The 19,923-nt window shown below is 35.9% G+C and overlaps 1 protein-coding gene across 1 annotated transcript; it reads right to left on the minus strand.

Moving 5' to 3' along the window:
- Nucleotides 1–748: 748 nt before the first annotated feature.
- LOC115714556 (glycosyl hydrolase 5 family protein) lies at nucleotides 749–2,802 on the minus strand. The gene is made up of 4 exons (XM_030643291.2): nucleotides 2,323–2,802; nucleotides 1,999–2,246; nucleotides 1,387–1,907; nucleotides 749–1,304 (listed from the first exon to the last, which is right to left on the minus strand). The coding sequence occupies exons 1-4, from the start codon at nucleotides 2,734–2,736 to the stop codon at nucleotides 874–876; spliced, it is 1,614 nt and encodes a 537-aa protein (XP_030499151.2). The 5' UTR covers nucleotides 2,737–2,802; the 3' UTR covers nucleotides 749–873.
- Nucleotides 2,803–19,923: the final 17,121 nt, after the last annotated feature.

Consider the following 19,923-nt stretch of genomic DNA (forward strand, 5'->3'; position numbering starts at 1 on the left):
CGGTGTTTCCCCTTACGGATCACGGGACTACTGACTGTCACAGTTGCTGCTGTAACTGAAATCAGCTGGATCAACTCATTGCTTTCTGAACTACATCAAACGCTCTCTGCTACTCCCCTGGTGTGGTGTGATAATTTGAGTGCATTTCATCGCACTGCTAATCCTATCCTACATACTCGCACTAAACATATTGAAATAGATATTCATTACGTTCGGGGCAAGGTCATGAACAAGGAAATATGAGTCCATCATGTTCCTGCTGAAGGCCAACTTGCAGATCTCCTTACTAAACCTATTTCTAGTTCTAGGTTCCCTAGTTTAAGAGACAAACTCGCGGTGTGGTCTTTTCTACCACCATAAGTTTGAAGGGGATTGTTAATGGTACCTAGTTTATTATAGGTTTAGTTAGTTAACAGTTACAAATTGTTAGCTTTTTCTGTTAGTGTCAACTAATTTTCTGTTAGTGTTAGTTCTTGATGAGTTTTTAAGGTCACTCAAAGTGTATATTTACTTGTGTATTTCCTTTCTTAAATAATAATGAAAACACAGTGCATTCTTTTACTTTGTTCTTCAGCTTTTGACATTAACACTTAGATCTATTATATAATAACAAGAGTAATTTAATAACACTTCGGCATTCTTACAAAAAAAAAATAATAATAAATAAATAAAGTAACACTTCGATATCTTGTTCTTTAAAAAAAATTAAAAAAGAACACTTTCACATGAAACATCTTTTAATCAGATATAATATAATGTAACTCTTATTTAATTTCTTTGCAAATCTCACTTAGTATTTGAGATATTTTGTAAGAATCCCACAATCGAAAACTGAAATGATCAAGTAACGTGGCCTCTCATCTTAGGAAAAGACTATATTAACCTTGGTTTCCTGGTGCTGTCAACAAGTATGAACCATTGGGTTGAAGGGTCACACGAATGTTTACCCCTCAAGCATTTACAAGTGTTTGTGATGATATTTTTGGAAGAATCGACCTCTAGGCAAACACTATCACCGCTGCTCGTCTTAGTAGAGAGTTGCAACCTAGAATCCGAGGTGGGTTCCCATCTTGAATCAGAATCAGTGCACTGTATACTAAGTTGTGTCCGTTTGCCTAATTCAACTGCTTGTAAGCAAAATGCCCCTTTTATTGTCAATTTCTTCTCATGTGAATGGTACCAATAATCAGAGGCAGAGCAAGGGCCTAGTGTTAGTGGTTCAAGCAAAGATTTCTTCACAACACATAGCCCTGTTGCTGGATGGAATATAACTTTATGTTTTCTAACTTCTGATAAACCTGGACCTGCATGCAATGCAAATTTCATCATTAATTGATTCAATTAATTAAACATTGCTAGGGGTCAAGAGTCGTGGTACATAATTACCTTGAAAAGGATATTGTATAGAAGAGATCTTCTGTACGAGACTTGAATTTCGAGCACCGCTCCAATCATCATTCAAGACTCCATAATACTCGCTCATCCCAACAACACCTTCTCTGTAATAGTAACTCCCAACGACTGTCCATTGACCCCAGTCGAAGTCGAGTTGAGCTGCTGTGGCTAAGAAGCAATTCAGGTACCTATTGTCATTCTCATTGATACCCCTTTGGTCTACACCAAACTCACTCACGAATATAGGAAACCCTTGATCCAACAAGAACAATGATATTCCCTTCATGTTTTGGACAACAGTTTTACACACTTGGTTCACATTACCACTTTCCCATGCCTTCCCATCGAAGAATGCGTACCAATGAACTTCAAATACAAGTTTTCCAGAAAACGTGAGCTTAACCTGGCGATTTTGCAGGAACGAAAAATCATGATCATAACCCAAACCGGAGAGAATCACCAGAAGATCTGGATTTGCCGAGTGAACTGCTTCAGCTCCTTTTTGCATGTACCTACACACACATATATATATATTACGAAGCAAAATATAAGTAATGAGTTTTGTTGATGGAAATAAATTAATGCAAGTGATCATGTACGTACTTGAACCAATCATCTACGTTCTGCTTGGGGCCACGGAGCTCGTTCCTTAAGCTTATCCCGACGACATTGCTGACACCTTTGAACAATATGGCCATACGAGTAAGGCCCTTAATCCAGACGTTAGGGTCGAAGTATATGTCCCCAAAAAATCCATTCCCATCTGAATCACTACAACACCAACTGGGTTTGCTTACGTGATTATCCAAAATCACCATAACATTCTTGTCTCCAAGAGCAGATACCACAGCCTGAAAAACACTTGTCAATTAAGCAAGCAGCTGGTGCAATATAAAAATTTAATATGTGACCGTAGTATATTATCACCTTGAAAGCTTCAAACAGTGAAGAATCGATTATGGAGGGGTTATTGGTCTCTACCCCAGCAATGGCTTGGGTGAGGCCAAGACTTTTGAAGGAGTCTCGGACGGTTAGGGAGGCAAGAGCGTCATTGGTGACCAAGTAGGTAGGCCAATTGAGATGAACGCAGTTATAACCCAATGATGAGATTTGGGTTGCGATTGCTTCGACGGGCTGCTTGCTAAGGCCTTCGGGCACCACCGCATCAAGATGAGAAGCCCAATTCACGCAAGCTAGCTTCACTCTGTGCCCGCTTTCGTTCACAATCCATCTCGATTTTGTACTCAATGTCAAAGCCCTGGCTGGCCCAGTGTGGAGCGAAATGACGATTGTGACAATCAATAATACTAAAGCTGACACAAATTGAGAAGGGCTTCCCATTTTCTCTTTCTTTCTTTCTTTTTTTTCTTTTTTTTTTTTTGTTGAGTTTTGGAGTTGGGAATGTGGTGTTGAGAATCGAAAGTGTGATTTGTTTATATACTAGGAGGAGGGTGAAGATATTTCGTATATGATAGTAATACTGGTGGAAAATTAACCTCAGAAATTGATTAAGTACTAGTAAATATTATTTTTTACGCAAGAATCGGAACATATTTCATACGTGGGTGGCCTGATTAATGCAGATTCCCCATCAAAGACAAAGAAAACAATAATGGTAAGGGTGTGATTTCGTCAAGTAGCTTGAACATATACGTCTATGTTATTTTCGTAAAAAGGAAAACCAAACCAAATAACAAAAGCTACTTTTATGACATTATTAATTTATAGTTTTCTGTGGATTGATTGCTGTTGATAATACAGAAAATGGTCAGCCATTCAATCAAGATTGCAAGGTTTAAAATGTGTTTAATTTCAATCTTTTTTTCGTTTGAACTTTTGAGGTACTTTTCCAGCTGGGCTTCCATATTCTATTTTCGTTACAGAATATAAATGAAAGCTACGAAATCCAATAATATTGAAACTAGCAAATAAATCTTAGATCTCTTATGCACAACTGATAAACTCTTTTTTCTTTAAATAAAAGAAAAAGAAAAAGAAAAAGTCTAAAAAATGTAAGCTGGTAAAACTAACGAGTTATTTTTAATAGAGGCTGTTACGTGCTCTACAATGGTCTTTAGGCTTGTTTTGATGATTCATTAATTAATGCTTGAGATTGTTCATCAAAATAAATAAATAAAGTGACGTTTGCTAACACTTTTTTAATCAGTTTTTTGTTTTTAAAATTAAAAACGTCAATTTATTTTTCTTTAAATAAAAGGAAAAAAAAAAAAAGAAAAAGTCTAAAAAATGTAAGCGGGTAAAACTAACGAGTTATTTTTAATAGAGGTTGTTACTTGTTCTACAATGGTCTTTAGGCTTGTTTTGATGATTCATTAATTAATGCTTGAGATTCTTCATCAAAATAAATAAATAAGGTGGCCTTTGCTAACATTTTTTTAATCAGTTTTTTGTTTTTAAAATTAGAAACGTGAATTTATTTTTTCAAAATCATGTTCTATAAAACTGTTTTTGGTTTTCAATTTTTTAATTGAGAATCAAAATTATAAAAACAAAAAAAAATCACTTTCAATATTTTTTTTAATTTTTTTTTTCTTAATCAATATTTTGGGCTCCGACAAAACCCAAAGTCTCAAATCCTCTCCCACGACCCTTGTACTGAACCCGACCTCTAACCCAGATCCGAATTCGACCCCGGACCTAGACCCAACTTAAATAAAATAAATAAATAAATAAAATAAAAATGAACTTTACAGAACACACTTTTGTTTTCTGTTTTTAAAATTGAAAAACAAAAGTGGTTACAGAACGTATTCTTATTTTTCAAAAACAAAATTTTTAAAACAAAAATTTTACATTCATTTTGTGATTAAAAAATTAAAAAAAAAAGTGTTACCAAACGACACCTAAATATAATATATAAATAAAATTTAAGGATATTTGCGGCATAAATTTTTAATTTCATACACTTAAATAATACATTTTTTTTTTCTACGGATTAAATACTAAACGTTACATTTTTTCTACTTCAGTTACTACTAATTTGTTAAATGTTAACTGGACTAATTCCTATGCCACATGTTATGCTCTTATTAGTCCATCTCATTTTTATTTTAAAAGGTAACTAAAATATTATTTAAGAAAATAAGTAAAAAAGAAAAAAAAACACTAATATCTCGACATAAATAATTCTTTCACTGGTTATCAAAATACAATTCTCTAACCAATATTCAAGATTTTTCAAAATAACAAAAAATGTAGAGTAAAGTTATAATCAACTAATAATAATATATTAAAAATCAAATCATATACAAAAGGTGTTCTTGAACAAAAGGAGCTTTTCTTTTTCTGGAGCTTTCTAGTAGGCATGAGAAACCGTCTTCAGTGTGTACTCTTGGTCCCGAATGTGGTGGTTCTCGTCCACCCTGAACAGTGCAGTGGTGGTTCTTTCTCTTTTCCTCACCCATTTTGTTGTTTTAATTACTCTAGCTTCATTATTAAGGGCATTAATTGCTCTGAGCCCTATTATCATTTCAAACAATCCCATCTCATTTATTGCCAAATTACTATCTCTCTTCAATTTCCTTCTCTTTCCTTGCGTTTCTTCTCCCCTGAGGTTTTATTTGCAAATCTTTTGCATTTAATACTGTCTGTTCATATCTATTCTCATCATTTCACTCTTGGAGATTGGAAAATGAGGGCGGAGGCTTCTTTGGCTGACGAAATCTACTCCAAATTCATCATTGCGCCTCTTCGAATGGGGGCTAGGGATGTGACCAGAGTTTATTCGAGAAAGCATCTACGGGGGCTTTGGTTTTTCCTTTATATAGTTAAATTGAGGTATGGTCTTTTCCATCTTCCTCTTTCTTTGCTTTATTTCTGGGTTGAGTTATTTTTCTCTGTATTTGTCTGGCTTGTTTTGTCTACTACCATGGATGAGTTTCTTAATAGTGTTTCAAGTGCTTTAGTTTTTCCTCCTGATGAAAACACCATTTTCACCTATGATGCTAGTTCCTCTTCATCTACTCCCACTACCATTAGTCTCCTTTTAAAACTACACACTATTCGACCTTATAATAGGCCCTCTTTGATGAAAACTTTGTCTGGTATTTGGTCATCACAGTGTAGATTCCCTGTCTCTGTCACTGAACATGCTGATGGCTTGTTCCTTGTCTCATTTGGGTGCGAGGGTGATAAGGGGAGAATTTTGGAGGGGCAACCGTGGCACTTTGCTCAAAGTGTCACAATATTTGCTGCTCCTGAAAGTTCTTTCCCTATCACCCCTGATAATCTCCATTATGTCCCTTTCTGGGTTCAAATATATGGCATCCCATTCATGTGCAAATCTCATGATCTAGCTCGTTTTATAGCTTCTGAAGTTGGTGATCTCATTGAGGTCGATAAGGACACTGTTAAGGAGGGCACAGGGCCTTACCTGAGGATTAGAGTCCTGTTGGATGTGAATCTTTCTCTTAGAAGGGGAATGAATATTAGGTTCATTCGTATGGGTAGGGAATTTGTTAAGTGGATAGATTTCAAATATGAGAGGCTCCCTGATTTTTGCTTCTTTTGTGGAAAACTTGATCATACCAAAAGGTATTGTCATTTTTATCTTCAAAAATGTGATGAGACCCAAACTGACCCCCCTTGTCCCTATACTATCCTTTTAAGAGGGAAAGAAAAAATTGTTGATAAGTCTATGCCTTTCCAATACCCTCATCCTCCTGCAATTACCCTTGTTGATCATGCTGCTGTCAACCTCCATCATCCCACCCGAAACTTTCTGGATAATATCATTAGCTTTCCTTCTTTTCTCACTGGTAATGGCGGCTCTGGATCTCATTTTCTTAGTCCTTATACTAGCTCTTCGGTTATGATTCCTACCCCTCTTAATCCTAACTTTGATAATGCTTTGTCTGCTGGCCTTGTGTTGCGTCCCTCTGCTTTCACCTCTTACTCCACTGATTCTTTGGTGGTTGCTACTACTGTTGGTCCTATGGAGGTGGTCTCTGGTGCTTCGAGCACTATGGTTTCTACTGAGATGATGCCTGCTTCGAGTGGACCTGCTGCTGCTGTTGGTGATACTGCTGCTGGTGGACAGCCGGACCCTTTGGTTCGTGGGAAAGGGCTGGCTTCAGCTTCGGGTGTCAAAAGGCCCTCTTTCCTTCCACAGCAAGTGGTTGTTGGCAGCTCTGTTAGGTCTCAATTGAAGAGAGCTCGTGCTGGAGATAGGGAGGATGGTTCTTCATCTGCTTCAACTGATATGGAACAGGCGGGTGGTGCTATGCACACCCGCCCAGAAAAATGAGGTTTATTAGTTGGAATGCACGTGGTTTGGGGAGTACACGTGCATTTCGAAGGCTCTCCCTACTTGTGAAAAATCATTGTCCTGATCTTCTTTTTTTGATTGAAACTAGGTTGTCGGCTGGTTCTGTTGATAGGATTAGGAATGGTCTTGGTTTTGACCATGGTTTTGATGTCCCTAGAAAGTATTTTGGAGGGGGCCTTTTACTTTTGTGGAAGGACAATCTTTTTGTTAATATTATAAATTTCTCTTGTAATCATATTGACTGTACTATTAGTTTTAATGATAATGAAGGTTTTCATTTTAGTTGCTTTTATGGCTCTCCTGTTTCTTCTCAAAGGCATTTTACTTGGGAGTTAATTGATAAACTGTTTTATAATGCACCTACTCTTCCTTGGCTTATAATGGGTGACTTGAATAGTTTTTTATCCTATAATGATAAAGAGGGTAGTACTTATTATGATAATAAGGATATGGATGCTTTCTCAAATTTTCTTACTAAGTTTCACCTTTCTCCGTTGCCTTGTGAGGGAAATAAATTTACTTGGAAAAATAGTTCTGTTAAGGAGCGTCTTGATTGGGCTATTATTTCTGATTCTTGGAGTGAAGTTTTTCCTGATGCTGTTTTGCATCATCTTCCTTTTTTTGGTTCTGATCATCGGGCTTTGAAGCTTATTCTTAAGGATGATAGCTGTAATTCTTCTTCTAAGCGTAATAGACGGTTTCTTTTTGAGAATGTTTGGCTGGAGAATCCAGATTTTTTCTCTTTAGTAAAGGATACCTGGGATTGTGGCCTTTCTTGCCAGAGTTCTAGAAATCCTTTTCAAAATTTTTTGTCTAAACAGGATTTGTGTATTTCTGCTCTTCAGAGCTGGAATAAAAACTTGAATCTTTCTCTCAAGTCTCGTATTTCTGATCTCCAGCATGAAATTGCTCATATTCAAGATCTTCCTTTTGCTGATCAGGATAACCGGTTTCGACTTCAATGTCTTCAATCTCAGCTTGATGCTCTCCTTTATAAGGAAGAGATTTATTGGAAGCAGAGATCTAGAACTCATTGGTTGAAAGCGGGAGATAAAAATACTAAGTTTTTTCATCGTTTTGCTTCTAAACGAAAAAAGAATAATACCATTAAGTTCCTCAAAGATGATAATCAAAGAATTGTTTCTAGTCATAGTGATATGAGTAACCTGGTTGTTTCTTATTTCACTGATTTGTTTAGCTCTCCTGGTAGTGATGCTGATGCTGTGCATCTCATTTTGGACTGTTTGGGCCCTCCTTTGGATGACCTTGATTATGCTTTACTGGATGCACCTTTTTCTACTAAAGAAGTAAAGAGAGCTTTGTTTAACCTTTCTGGGGATAAGGCCCCTGGTTTGGATGGGCTAAATGCTTATTTTTATCAAAAGAATTGGTCCACTCTTGGAATAGATTTTGCTAGGGCTGTTCTTTCTTGTCTTAATGAGGGGATTAATTTCTCAGTTATAAACACTACTCTTATCTCTCTCATTCCTAAAAAACAGAATGCCCATACTCTTAAGGATTTCAGACCTATAAGTCTTTGTTCGACCTTTTATAAGGTTATTTCTAAGGTTTTGGCTAATCGGTTAAAGGTTGTTTTGGACAAAATTATTTCCCCCTATCAAAGTGCTTTTGTCTCTGGTCGGGTCATTTTTGATAATATTCTTATTGCCCAGGAACTTATACATGCTATCAATTCTAGGAAAACTGGGAAGATTGGGTGGGCTGCTCTTAAATTGGACATGTCCAAGGCTTTTGACCGTGTTGATTGGCATTATTTAGAGAGTGTAATGTTTCATTTCAATTTTCCTCCCCGATTTGTTTCTCTTATTATGAAATGTATTACTACTACCTCACTTTCTTTTTTGATTAATGGCTCTGTTTGTGGTTCCATTCAGCCCTCTAGGGGTATTAGGCAGGGGGACCCTCTGTCCCCTTATCTTTTCATTCTCTGTGCCGAGGGCCTTTCTGCTCTGTTAAGAGCCAAGCAAGATATTGGTATGCTTAAGGGAGTTGCTATTTCTCGAACTGCCCCATCTCTTTCCCATCTATTTTTTGCTGATGATAGTCTCATTTTTTGTACTGCTAATAGAGCTTCCTGTTCAGCCCTTCAAGAGGTTTTTGATGTTTATTCTAAAGCTTCGGGACAAGTTATTAATTTTGCTAAATCTTCTATTTTGTTTTCTCCTAATACTCTGTCTGATATTCGTGCTACTTTCTTTAATGCGTTTAATCTTGAGGATCGACCCTTCATATGTAAATATTTAGGACTTCCGCAGTGCTTATCTAGGTCTAAGTATCATTCTTTTGCTTTTTTAAAGGATAAGGTTAATTCTGTGCTGAGAGGGTGGTCGGTTAAATGTTTTTCTAGGGCTGGTAAAGAGGTTCTTCTGAAGGCTGTCATTCAAGCTATTCCAGCTTATGCCATGGCTTGTTTCCGTCTACCAGTTAAATTATGTAAGGGTATCGAAGCTGTGATGGCCAGATTCTGGTGGGGCTCAGTTGGAAATTCTCATAAGATACATTGGAAGTCTTGGAAATCGTTGTGTAAGTCAAAATTTTTGGGGGGATTAGGTTTTAGATCTCTCGTTCATTTTAATCAAGCCATGCTTGCTAAGCAAGCTTGGCGCATTTTTAAAAATCCTTCTTCTCTCCTTGCTCAGGTTCTCCATGCCAGATATTTTCCCCGTAGTTCTTTTCTTCAGGCTAAGTCTGGTCACAATCCTTCCTTCTCTTGGAGGAGCATTTTATGGGGTAGAGAGTTGTTAAATTTGGGTCTTTTATGGAAGGTTGGTGATGGTAGTGATATTCGAACTATTGAGGACCATTGGATTCCTAATAATAGATTTAAATTCTTCTCTGATAATTTGCCTCCTTCCCCTTTTTTGTCTTATTTTATTACTGCTTCTGGGGATTGGGATGTTGCTAAGCTAACCAATTGTTTTTCTGCTCCTTTGGTTGAAGAGATTCTTAGTGTTCCTGTGTTGGGTGAGTTTGGCAAAGATGATATTATCTGGGGTCATCATAGTTCGGGGGAGTTTACGGTTAAAACTGCCTATCACCTTGCTTTTTCCTCTCAAGATCTTCCTTCCTCCTCTTCTCTCTTTGCTTCTAAAAAGTTTTGGTCAAAAATTTGGAATTCTAAAATTCCTCCTAAAGTTAAAGTTTTTATTTGGCGAATGCTTTCTAATGCTCTTCCTGTTTCTTTCTCTCTTAATAAAAGATGTGTTATTGATTCTCCTTTATGTCCATTATGTAAAATTCATCCTGAGACGGTCAAGCATGCTTTACTAGATTGTTCCAGATCAAGGAAAGCTTGGAAGTCTTCAAGGTTTGTCTCCTATTATTATAAATATAAACATCTTACTATGTATGATTTCTTTTGTAATATGGCTCTTGATTTAGACAAAGATTACTTCTGTATTTTGTGCTGTTTTTTATGGGCTCTTTGGAATCTAAGAAATAATACTTTTCATCATAATCTGGGTAACCAACCTTTGGATGTTTATGATTGGAGTGTCACTTTTTTCTTCAAGTATTTAGATTCACAGCAGGTTCAGGTGATGCCTTGTGCCTCCAATTCGGATCAGACAAATTTACAGCAGTTCCCACCTGAAGGTGATTTCCAGATCTTTACTGATGCAGCCATTGATCTGAATAGACAGAAGCATAGCATTGGGGTTGCTGTTCTTAATCATTCTGGCCAGGTGGTAGCAGGTTTGGCTAAACCATTTTCAGGTTGTGTTTCACCGATGGTGGCTGAGGCTAAGGCAGTGGTGCATGCTTTACAGTGGGCTTATTCTATTTGCCTGCCTGTGGATGTATTGAAGACAGATTGCAAATCCATTGTTGATAAACTTCATCATGGCACTCTGGGTTGTAGTTCTGTTGATGATTTAATTGATTGTATTAAGAACTTGTTATCTATTCGCCCATCTCTACGGGTGGCTCATGTCAATAGGGAGTTTAATACTATTGCTCATAGGGTTGCTAAGTGGGGTATTGGGCTTGATAGTGAGTTCCTCTGGAATGGTTCTTTGACTTTCAGTTAGTCTTGTTTGTTGTTTGTACAAGACTTTTCTTCAAAAAAAAAAAAAAAAATCAAATCATATACATATGAATGAATAAACGCTATTTACAGGTTGCAAAAAAATCAGATACGTTTTTCCGAGAAGAATTGAAAAGAAAAAAACATATTAGTTAAGGCTTTGATATCATCCTTCTCTGAGTCAGGTATAGAGGAAGGAGATTCCATGACGTTGGGGACGACGACAAACATTCAGACAAATCCATTAACGTTGGCTAACAAGAGGAGAAGCAGAAACTAAGGGGAAGGGAAGACGGTGATTTGGGGCTTTGGGTGGTTTTAGGGCCTCGAATCTAGATGATTGGAGCTGGTTTTCTAGGGGAAGAGGATGAAGGAGAAGACAGTGGCGATTAGGAAGGAAAGAGAAGATAGTTGCGATTAAGAAGAAAGAAGAAGACAATGGTGATTAAGAAAGGCAGTGATTGGGGCTTTGGGCTATTTTAGGGATCTGGGCTCTAGGTGATTAGGGCTGGTTTACTAGAAGAAGAAGAAGACTGTGGGAATGGAGGAAGAACGAGTGTGGAAGAATCTCAACCCAATCTTTTTTTTTTTCTTTATTACTTATTTATTTATTTAAAATCTATCCTTTTTTTTTGAAAAAAATATAATTTTTGTTTTTCTATTTATTAAATAAATATTAATATAACATTTGTTAATACTACTATGCCCAGTCACCACTTAACATACTAGTAGTAACGGAAGTAAAAAAAGAGTAACTTTTGGTATTTAATCCGTCGAAAAAGAAAAGATATGGTATTTAAGTGTATAAAATCGAAAACATAAAGTATTTATGCTGCAAATATCTCTAAAATTTATTAATTATGCTTGGGAGTTTTTTTTTTCCACAATTTTTGTACAGATAATATATTTAAGTCTTTCAGATTATATATATATATTTAACTTTTACGGTAGATAATAAGGAAAATTATATGGTGTCCTCCATCTATATCCATATAGTTTTAATATATTTTTTTTTTTATATCACATTATACAACAACGTAGTTATTTAATACAAATTGTAAATTTTTGAAAAATTTAAATAAATTTAATACGTTAAAAAAAAGTTCAAACAATCTGTTGTAGGTATATTATCTCAAAATTCATAAAGATTACAACACAAGATATACCTTGAGCGGTGTAAGGTGAAAGAAGGAATCAATTGGTGAAATAAATAGCAAATCAATTCTCTGCTCAGCCCAAGTGAGTAAATAAATAAATATACAAAAGAAGATACTAGCTCTGCATCTAAGAGTACAATGAAGCTACAAAGAAAAGAAAATGCTCAACCATGCCGTGAAGAGGAGGCAATCCATTTTAGATCCGTGAGACCTGAATAAATCCCTAAAGACTAAGTCTTTATTTCTTCCCTAAAAACTTGAGATTTTTGAGAGGAAATATTAAATAATCAATATGTACATTTACAATTAATAATAATTATACTCATTTACTTAAAAATATGAGCTCATTACATTGTAAATGGGATTCGAATTTAGTCTTCAGAAAAAATTCTTTATTGAAATATATTTGTAATTGACATTGAATATTTGGAGACTCAATTAGCTTAAGTTCCATTTGATCTCAAGTGTTCGTAAGTGAAATATAACGAAAAGGGGATTAGTTATTGCCAAACATCTAAGACTAAACCTCTATAATTTTTGGTATTTTTTGTTCATAAGTTTTTTTTAACTTTAGAATTCTAAATTAAACATTGTCATTTATTTGATGTGTCTTTGACATTTTCTAAATCAATATTTTGGTACTTTCATTGAGAGAAAATTTCTTCAATCTATTTCTGTTATCATCAAAATCATCTTTTCATCACTGAAAAATAATGGTTCAAAATATAAGATCTGTATCAGAGCCATGTGATCCTATGGCTACTAATCCATCTATTCAGGTATGGTCCATTAGTAGCCTCAACAACACCACAATACACTTTCCCCACGCAACCCACTTGCCTTAAGACACTGGTCACTAACCTAGTCGTTACGGTTCGAACCAAGTGTCACCATTGTGCCAACAAGTGGATGGGACGAGGTGTAACCACTAGCACCACATGGGGTACCCTTGGAGTTACGTCAGGTGCATTGATGCTAGGAGAAACTAACTAGCCTTATTATGGCTAGAATTGGCTGGGAATTGGGCTGCCGAATCGAGGAGAGCCACGAGTCAATTTGGGATACAATTCATAGAATGAGCATCTCCTACACGTCCTTTGTCAGATCCAAGCCCACACTAACAATCCCCGCCACGATGACCTAAGTTACAATCAACCAAACTTTTGAGCAGCAACGTCAAAAGTTTCAAGAATGGATGGACTAGAATAACTAGGAGATGAGGCTTCTTTCTTGGCTTATTCGAAGTTTCACTTCGATTTGACCCTTTCTTTCTTATTCTGGGAATGACTCACATTCTATTTTGAAACTTCCATTTGAGGCTTTGACTATCTGGGAGTGATACTACATCTAGTTTGTGTCGCTCCATACTGAGAAAAATATGTTTGTGTAGCTTTTTGCATGGATGCAGAAGGTCCATAGATAGTTGGGGTATACTGTGTTTTGGGAACAAGAACTTGTGAGGTGAATTCAGAAGTAGAAGCAATAGGGGTTGGTGTCGGAGAGATTCCAAACGCTTGTTGATAGGCATCTTCCAGATTGATAAATCTTTGTGCTCTTTCCATGAACTGGGACAATGTCTCAACCCTTCTTCTTTGCATCTCTCTCCATAATAAGGAGCCAACTACAAGTACAAAATATAGGGCCACAAGTTTCATGTCATCATACACCCTTATCTTAGTTTCTGCCTCCATAGTTTTCTCAATAAATTTCTTTAGGCTTTTTTTAGCCTGCTGTTTGACATTGGTGATGGATCCCATTTCCATATCTTAGTCGCAGGCGACTATTTCGAAAGGCACACTGCAATTTCTTTCAGGAATGAATTGATCTGGGAGCCAATCTTTTTACCCAATCTTCAGTAGACTTATTGAGGGTCAGGGAAAAGCACAAGCACTTGGATCTTCACTTACTCTAGCCACTTGCATCGTTTTATTATATCTGGCCAGGTGGGCTTTGAATCTCTGTGCCCATCTTATAATTCAATATAGGGCCTTTTGAAGATCTCCAGGAGTGGAGCTTTTGTGATCCTCCTAAGGCATGGCTCTGGGTCCTCATCTTCACAGTCGGTGAGAGCCCCACTTTTCTTCCAGACTAACTTTGTGAGAGCAGTGATTTGCTCCTTTAGCCTCTTGGTGTCACTGTCTAGGAGATCTCGTCAATAGACTTTGTCATTTAAATGACGCCTTTAAAGATCTATTGTAGACTAACTGTCATTGAAATATTGTTCCCTGGTCTCACTGTCCAAGTTAGCAGAATTACTGGGGCAGTTTTTCCTTCCCATGGGCTTTGGTACTTTTGTACCAGTCCCTTTTTGCGCAACAGGCCCTAATAGGACAGAAGGGCGTTTGAGCCTGGAGGCATCAGCGGCTTTATGCTTTGAGAAGGCTTGTTGGCTAGATTCATATTATTCTGAGGAGGTACGAAAGTTGAAGGGTTCTGAGGGTCACCTACTTTTGCTTTCCCCCTTGTCTTGTACATGAGAAAAGGTTCCAGCATCAGTATGGTTTTTCCTGTTATTTCCTCTGACAAATTCCTCTGAGGGGTCATCATTTGAATCTCCCTCTTCTAGATTTCCAAACTTAGCTTGGAGATGAGCCATGATTCTCCCCATTCTCTAAGAATATTTCTCTTGATGGGCTAACTTTTGTTTAGTCTCGAGCAATTCTCTAGACACTCAAACTACTTTGAGGTCCTGCTCATTGTGGTAGCAATCATCGTAATATCCATCTTTGAAGTATTCTCTAGCGTCATCTTCCTCCTCATTCTTAGCATCTCGGTCATAATCGACGTCGTCACGCTGCTTATTAGGGTTAGCCTCTCGGTTGTCAGAGTTAGATGTATCCCTTCTTCTTGCATCACAAGGCTGGGCGAGCCCTAAAGCCAAAGGGGTTACATCAAGCCATAATAGCGTCGAGTAAAAACCATGGGAGCAGCAACACCGTAGGTTTAAGTCTTTCTTCAGCTCTCAATGAAAGTACCAAAATATTTACCAAGATTTTCGAAAACTAAATATTTAAAAGAGCTTAAGAAATAATAAAATACATAAATAAATGAAATGGAGATTTTTACGTGGTTCAGATGTTAATTATTCCTACTCCATGAGTAAGTCTATTGGCCTCAAAAGGCGTATGTGATATTTTTACAGTGTTTTAGGAGGAAACCCTAACTCTATATTATGAGTTTCTCTTTGCAGAAGAGGATAGTTTAGAATAATATTACCAGAGTTTTGGCTATTTAGGTTCTGATTCCCCATTCGAATGGAAATAGAAAGGTATTTATAGGCTGTAGAGAAGGTATGGACATGCCCATGACCCACCTAGAGTTTTTGTAAAAAGCCCACTAATGGGGTAAAATACATGCAAAAAGAGCTGAATGTTGGATCCCTTGGAAGGAATTGTGCTCGTGCGTTGGAGCAACTTGACAATAGGGGACCACTGTACGTACTGGATGCATGTTGCCAAAAGTTTTAACCTTGAAAAGTAAATGCCTGGAATAATCATCTAGAAAAAAGGTGTGAGATGCGCGCACTACCATGTCTAGACACAGGAGACTTGATCTAATTCTGTGTCAGAAAAAGCATAACTGTTGATGGGCGATCCGGGTTTGTATCCAAGGCAGACATTCGCGATCCTTTTGGACTATCAACGTCCGCAATAGGCCCTTTGAGTACTCGTCTAGGCATTATTTAGGCCGTCTGTGAGCTTGGACCAGTCCAGGTTCCAGAGTGGTAATATATCTTTCGTGTTTGGGAAGCTAAATTAAGGAGAGGTAGACTTTCACATATCTCTCAATCTTGACGTGTGTCCAGATGTATGAAGTTTCTCCGTGACTGGATCTTATTGAGAGATTTGAATTAGTGAGATTATGAGACTCTCTCAATTTTTATGCCATGTGTCACCTGTTTAGAAATACAAATAACATCAAAAAAACCGAAACCATCCTTCATATATTAATCACACAATGTAATGGCACCAGAAACAAAAATAGATATCTAACCCAAAACTTAGCACATAAATATGCCAAAGCAAAGTATACACAGATACAAATAATATCACTGTATCACATATATACGCCGACCAATATAAATAAAAATAATCCCATATATGTGTATTGAATAATATAAATTAATGCATCATAAAAAAAAGATAGATTCCAAGTTGATGATTTTATATTTGTCTTATAAATATGATTAATTTATGTCTTAGTATTTTAAATTGATTCTTTAAATTATTGATCAGTGTGATTTTAATTTTTTGGATATTTTAAAGACTAATCATGCATTTGGATAATTTTAGAGGGATTTTAGCATATTTTTGTTGAAAATAGTGGAAGTCGGCCAGCTTAATTTTACAAGACAGAACTTAATTGGAAATTTTGACAACCTTAAAAGCAGAACTAGACTTGGAGCTCAACATGAAATTTTTATATCTCGTTCTTAGCTTTTTGGAACATCTTGAATCGTCCAATTTCGAGTTGTATTGAAGAAGTTATGACCAAAATACTAATTAGGTGACAGAATTTTTTTAGCAGGAAGTCATGGGCGCGACGAGCTACCTAATGGTCCCCTTTATTACACTATTATTGACAGAACAAGAATAATACTGTTAAGGCAGAACCTAATCATCTCAGGATTAAGATTATTGATCTAAGATCAACTATTAGAGCTTTATCTAGAAAAGATATTACAGTAAGTTTATGATAACTCTTCCGCTGTAAATATCGATACAGTCTGATGTACAGCCAATATATCTGATGCTAGTTTACTTTACTAATATCGTGGAAAATACATTCCACTTATCCAAGTGTAAGTAAACCCTATCCCTGATATCATGTCAGTGTAAATCTAGTGCACTAATAAATCGTGGGACTAAATAATTTAAACTATATAATCATAATTATTTTCTATCGTGATAACATCACAGTAACTGTGTGTTGGGTTTTGTGCCCTAAATAAAACCCATTACAATCTGATTAGTTATCAATCTAAGAAGTTTGAAGTGATTTATGTTTGCATGAATTTTTCATGCTTATGGTTTAATATATATTTAATATATGCACAAAATCAGTTAAGTCCAGAACATATATTTATTCACAATTAGAGTATTGTCAACACTGTGGAATGTGATTGTGGTTATATGATTCAAAAGACTAAGTCCCTGTTTCATCAGTGTTTTGGATTTACACTAATGTGATAATCAGCGATGAAGTATACTTACACTTATAGTAAGTGTTATGTTCTTTCTAGGACATTAGTAAAGTATACTGGTTTCGAATGTATGGAGTATACATTAGACTGGACCGATATTGAACTTAGTTAAGATATTATAAACTTACCGTTGTATCTTTCCAAGTCAATATCACTAGTTGATCTTAGATCAAAAGAATCTAAATCCTGATATGCTTAGGCTCAATCTCAGGAGTGCTATTCATGTTCTTTGATTTATTAGTTAAGCCTGCTTTTGGGTCAGGGTGATACGTATATTTTGGGAACATGATAGTATGATTGAGTGGGAGCGCTGAACATAAATATGGAATCTATAGCTTCTACTGTGTATAGAAGTCAAGTGATGATTCCCTTCGAGCTTAGCTAAATAGAAGTAAATGGATGAGCTCTTATTTCAGTGACTATATCTTAGATCACTAAAACATCATTTATAGGTAGCTAAGTGTTTTAAGGGGCCAAATACATTGAGGGGTGAAAACAGTAAATTTATCCCATCTCGATGTTAATCATCTATATAGAGGATCTTTCATCACATTAAGATTATAACGATGGTTAAATGAGATAGCGTATCTATATCGTGGAACATATAGAATGCTCTATATAAGTCTGAGAGTGCAATTTCAAGTTCTAAGAGTGGATTCAACAAGGAATTAACAAGTTAGGGAATTTACTTGGTAAAATCACTTCGGCTTATTGGAAGCTCAGTAATATAGATCCATGGTCCCCATTCTAGTTGAGACCATACTGCTTGTAAGACTCAATAATTGATTTATGATTAATCAATTATAATTCTAAAGTTAGACTATGTCTAATTTGTGAATTTTCACTAAGCAGGGGTGAAATTGTAACGAAAAGAGATTCTAGGTTTATTTATTAATTACGAGACTCTATATGTCTAATTAATAATTATGTTAAATGACAATATTATTTAATAATCTATTTTAGTTATTAAATAATTAGTTTTGGCATTTAAATGGTTAGAATTGGAAAATTGGCGTTTTTTAGAAAATAGAAATAAAATTGTGAAAACTGCAAAATCTAAGTGAGGCCCACTAACACCTATGGCCGGCCACTTGAATGGCTTTTTCCGATTAATATTTTTATTATTTTAATGCCAAATAATTACTAACCTAAACCTAGTAGTTGCCTATAAATAAAAAGTGATGGCTCAGACTAAAATAAGAGTTTTTCAGTAATTCATGAGATTGTCTTTCAGAAAAACTGAGCCTTCCACTTTCAGTAACCCTTGATCTTTATTGAAAGTAATTAAGATTACAACAAAATTGGATTTTATTTAGGGCATTAAATCCTAACATCTTCCTCTAAGAAAGGTTTCATTATGTGGAAACATATTTTGTGGGTTAAAGAGCTTTTTGATTCTGGATCCATATTAAAGGTGGGGATAGAAAGAATATTGCAATTTATTTTGATAATTGGATTTCTCTCAATTCAATTTCCTTGGCTTTGTCTCCTATGTACCTTGGTGGTGATAGTGTGGTCTCCATGCTGAAATCAAATTCTCAAAAGTGGGATGGTGATCTCATTCGTGGTTTATTCTTTCTTGATGAAGTTAATTAAGGTTGTTCTACCTGTATTTAACAGTTGGGTTTCAATCGTGCTTCTACCTCTAATTTTTTTTGGGTTGGTGGAAAAAGTTTTGGAGTCATAAAATTCCTCCCAAAATGAAGATGTTTTCTTGGAAAACTTCCTTGAGTTAGATTCCTATTAAAGAGAATAAACTTGATCAAACACGACCTTATTACAAATGGCCTTTGTCTGGTGTGTACTACCCATGTGAAATCAACTCATCATGCCCTTTGGGGTTGTCCTACTCTTCATGATTGTTGCAAACTTTGTGATTTCAAGCTTTGGGACATGAATTTGACTGTATGAATTTTTTATCAATTTATTCATGTTAATAGTGATCACTTATCAATCAACTAAATAGAGATTGTGTGCTTGTAATTTTGTGGCATGTTTGGTACAAAAGGAATACAAAGGTGCAAAATAATATGGATACCAAAGTGACATTGGTGGTTAATTGGGCATGCACGTTCCTTGGGGACCTTGAACACGGTATGCCTTCAAGTGGGTGACTGATTTGCACTAGGATGTTTCAGTGCCATCTGCATTGCAATGGCTTCTGCCACTTACTGATTTCATCAAAGTTAATATTGATGTAGCCCTTGACAATAAAAATGGGGTATATATTTGGAATGGTCGCTCGTGTTTTTCATATGGCGTCGTTATGGTATTGGTGGCTTGGTGTTTTGCTGGCTGATTTGAGGCTGAGGTTATCGAGGCTTTGGCTTTGAGAAACAACGTAAATCAATGTTGTATCTTTGGGCTTATAAACCTTAGGTTTGAACTAGATTATTTGAGCATAATGCAAAAGATTAATAATAATATTTTCATGGATGATATTCTCTTGGTTATGTTGTGAGATATTGTTCTTAGTCTTTCAAATCTCAAGCATGTTAGTCTTTATGATTGCTCTAAATTTATTAATGTTGTAGCTTACAACTTAGCTAAATATGACATTGCTTCATCAGTTAGTTAGTTCTGTTTGATGACCTATTTATCTTGATTTTATTCAAAATTTGATTTTGGCAAAAGCTTTTAAGATAAATAAATTTCTTATTCTCATCCCCTTTCATTAGAGCTTTTTGTTCTGAAAGGTGGTGTTATTTAGGGAATTAAAAAAAAATATACATACTATTAACGTGATATTGCCACATCTTATGTTAGCTACTGTAAACACAATTTAATAGGAGTCCGATAACTTAATAATGCTAATTTGTTTTGAATAAACTTTTAA

Source organism: Cannabis sativa, chromosome 4 (genome assembly GCF_029168945.1).
Source record: "Cannabis sativa cultivar Pink pepper isolate KNU-18-1 chromosome 4, ASM2916894v1, whole genome shotgun sequence".
Taxonomy (NCBI): domain Eukaryota; kingdom Viridiplantae; phylum Streptophyta; class Magnoliopsida; order Rosales; family Cannabaceae; genus Cannabis; species Cannabis sativa.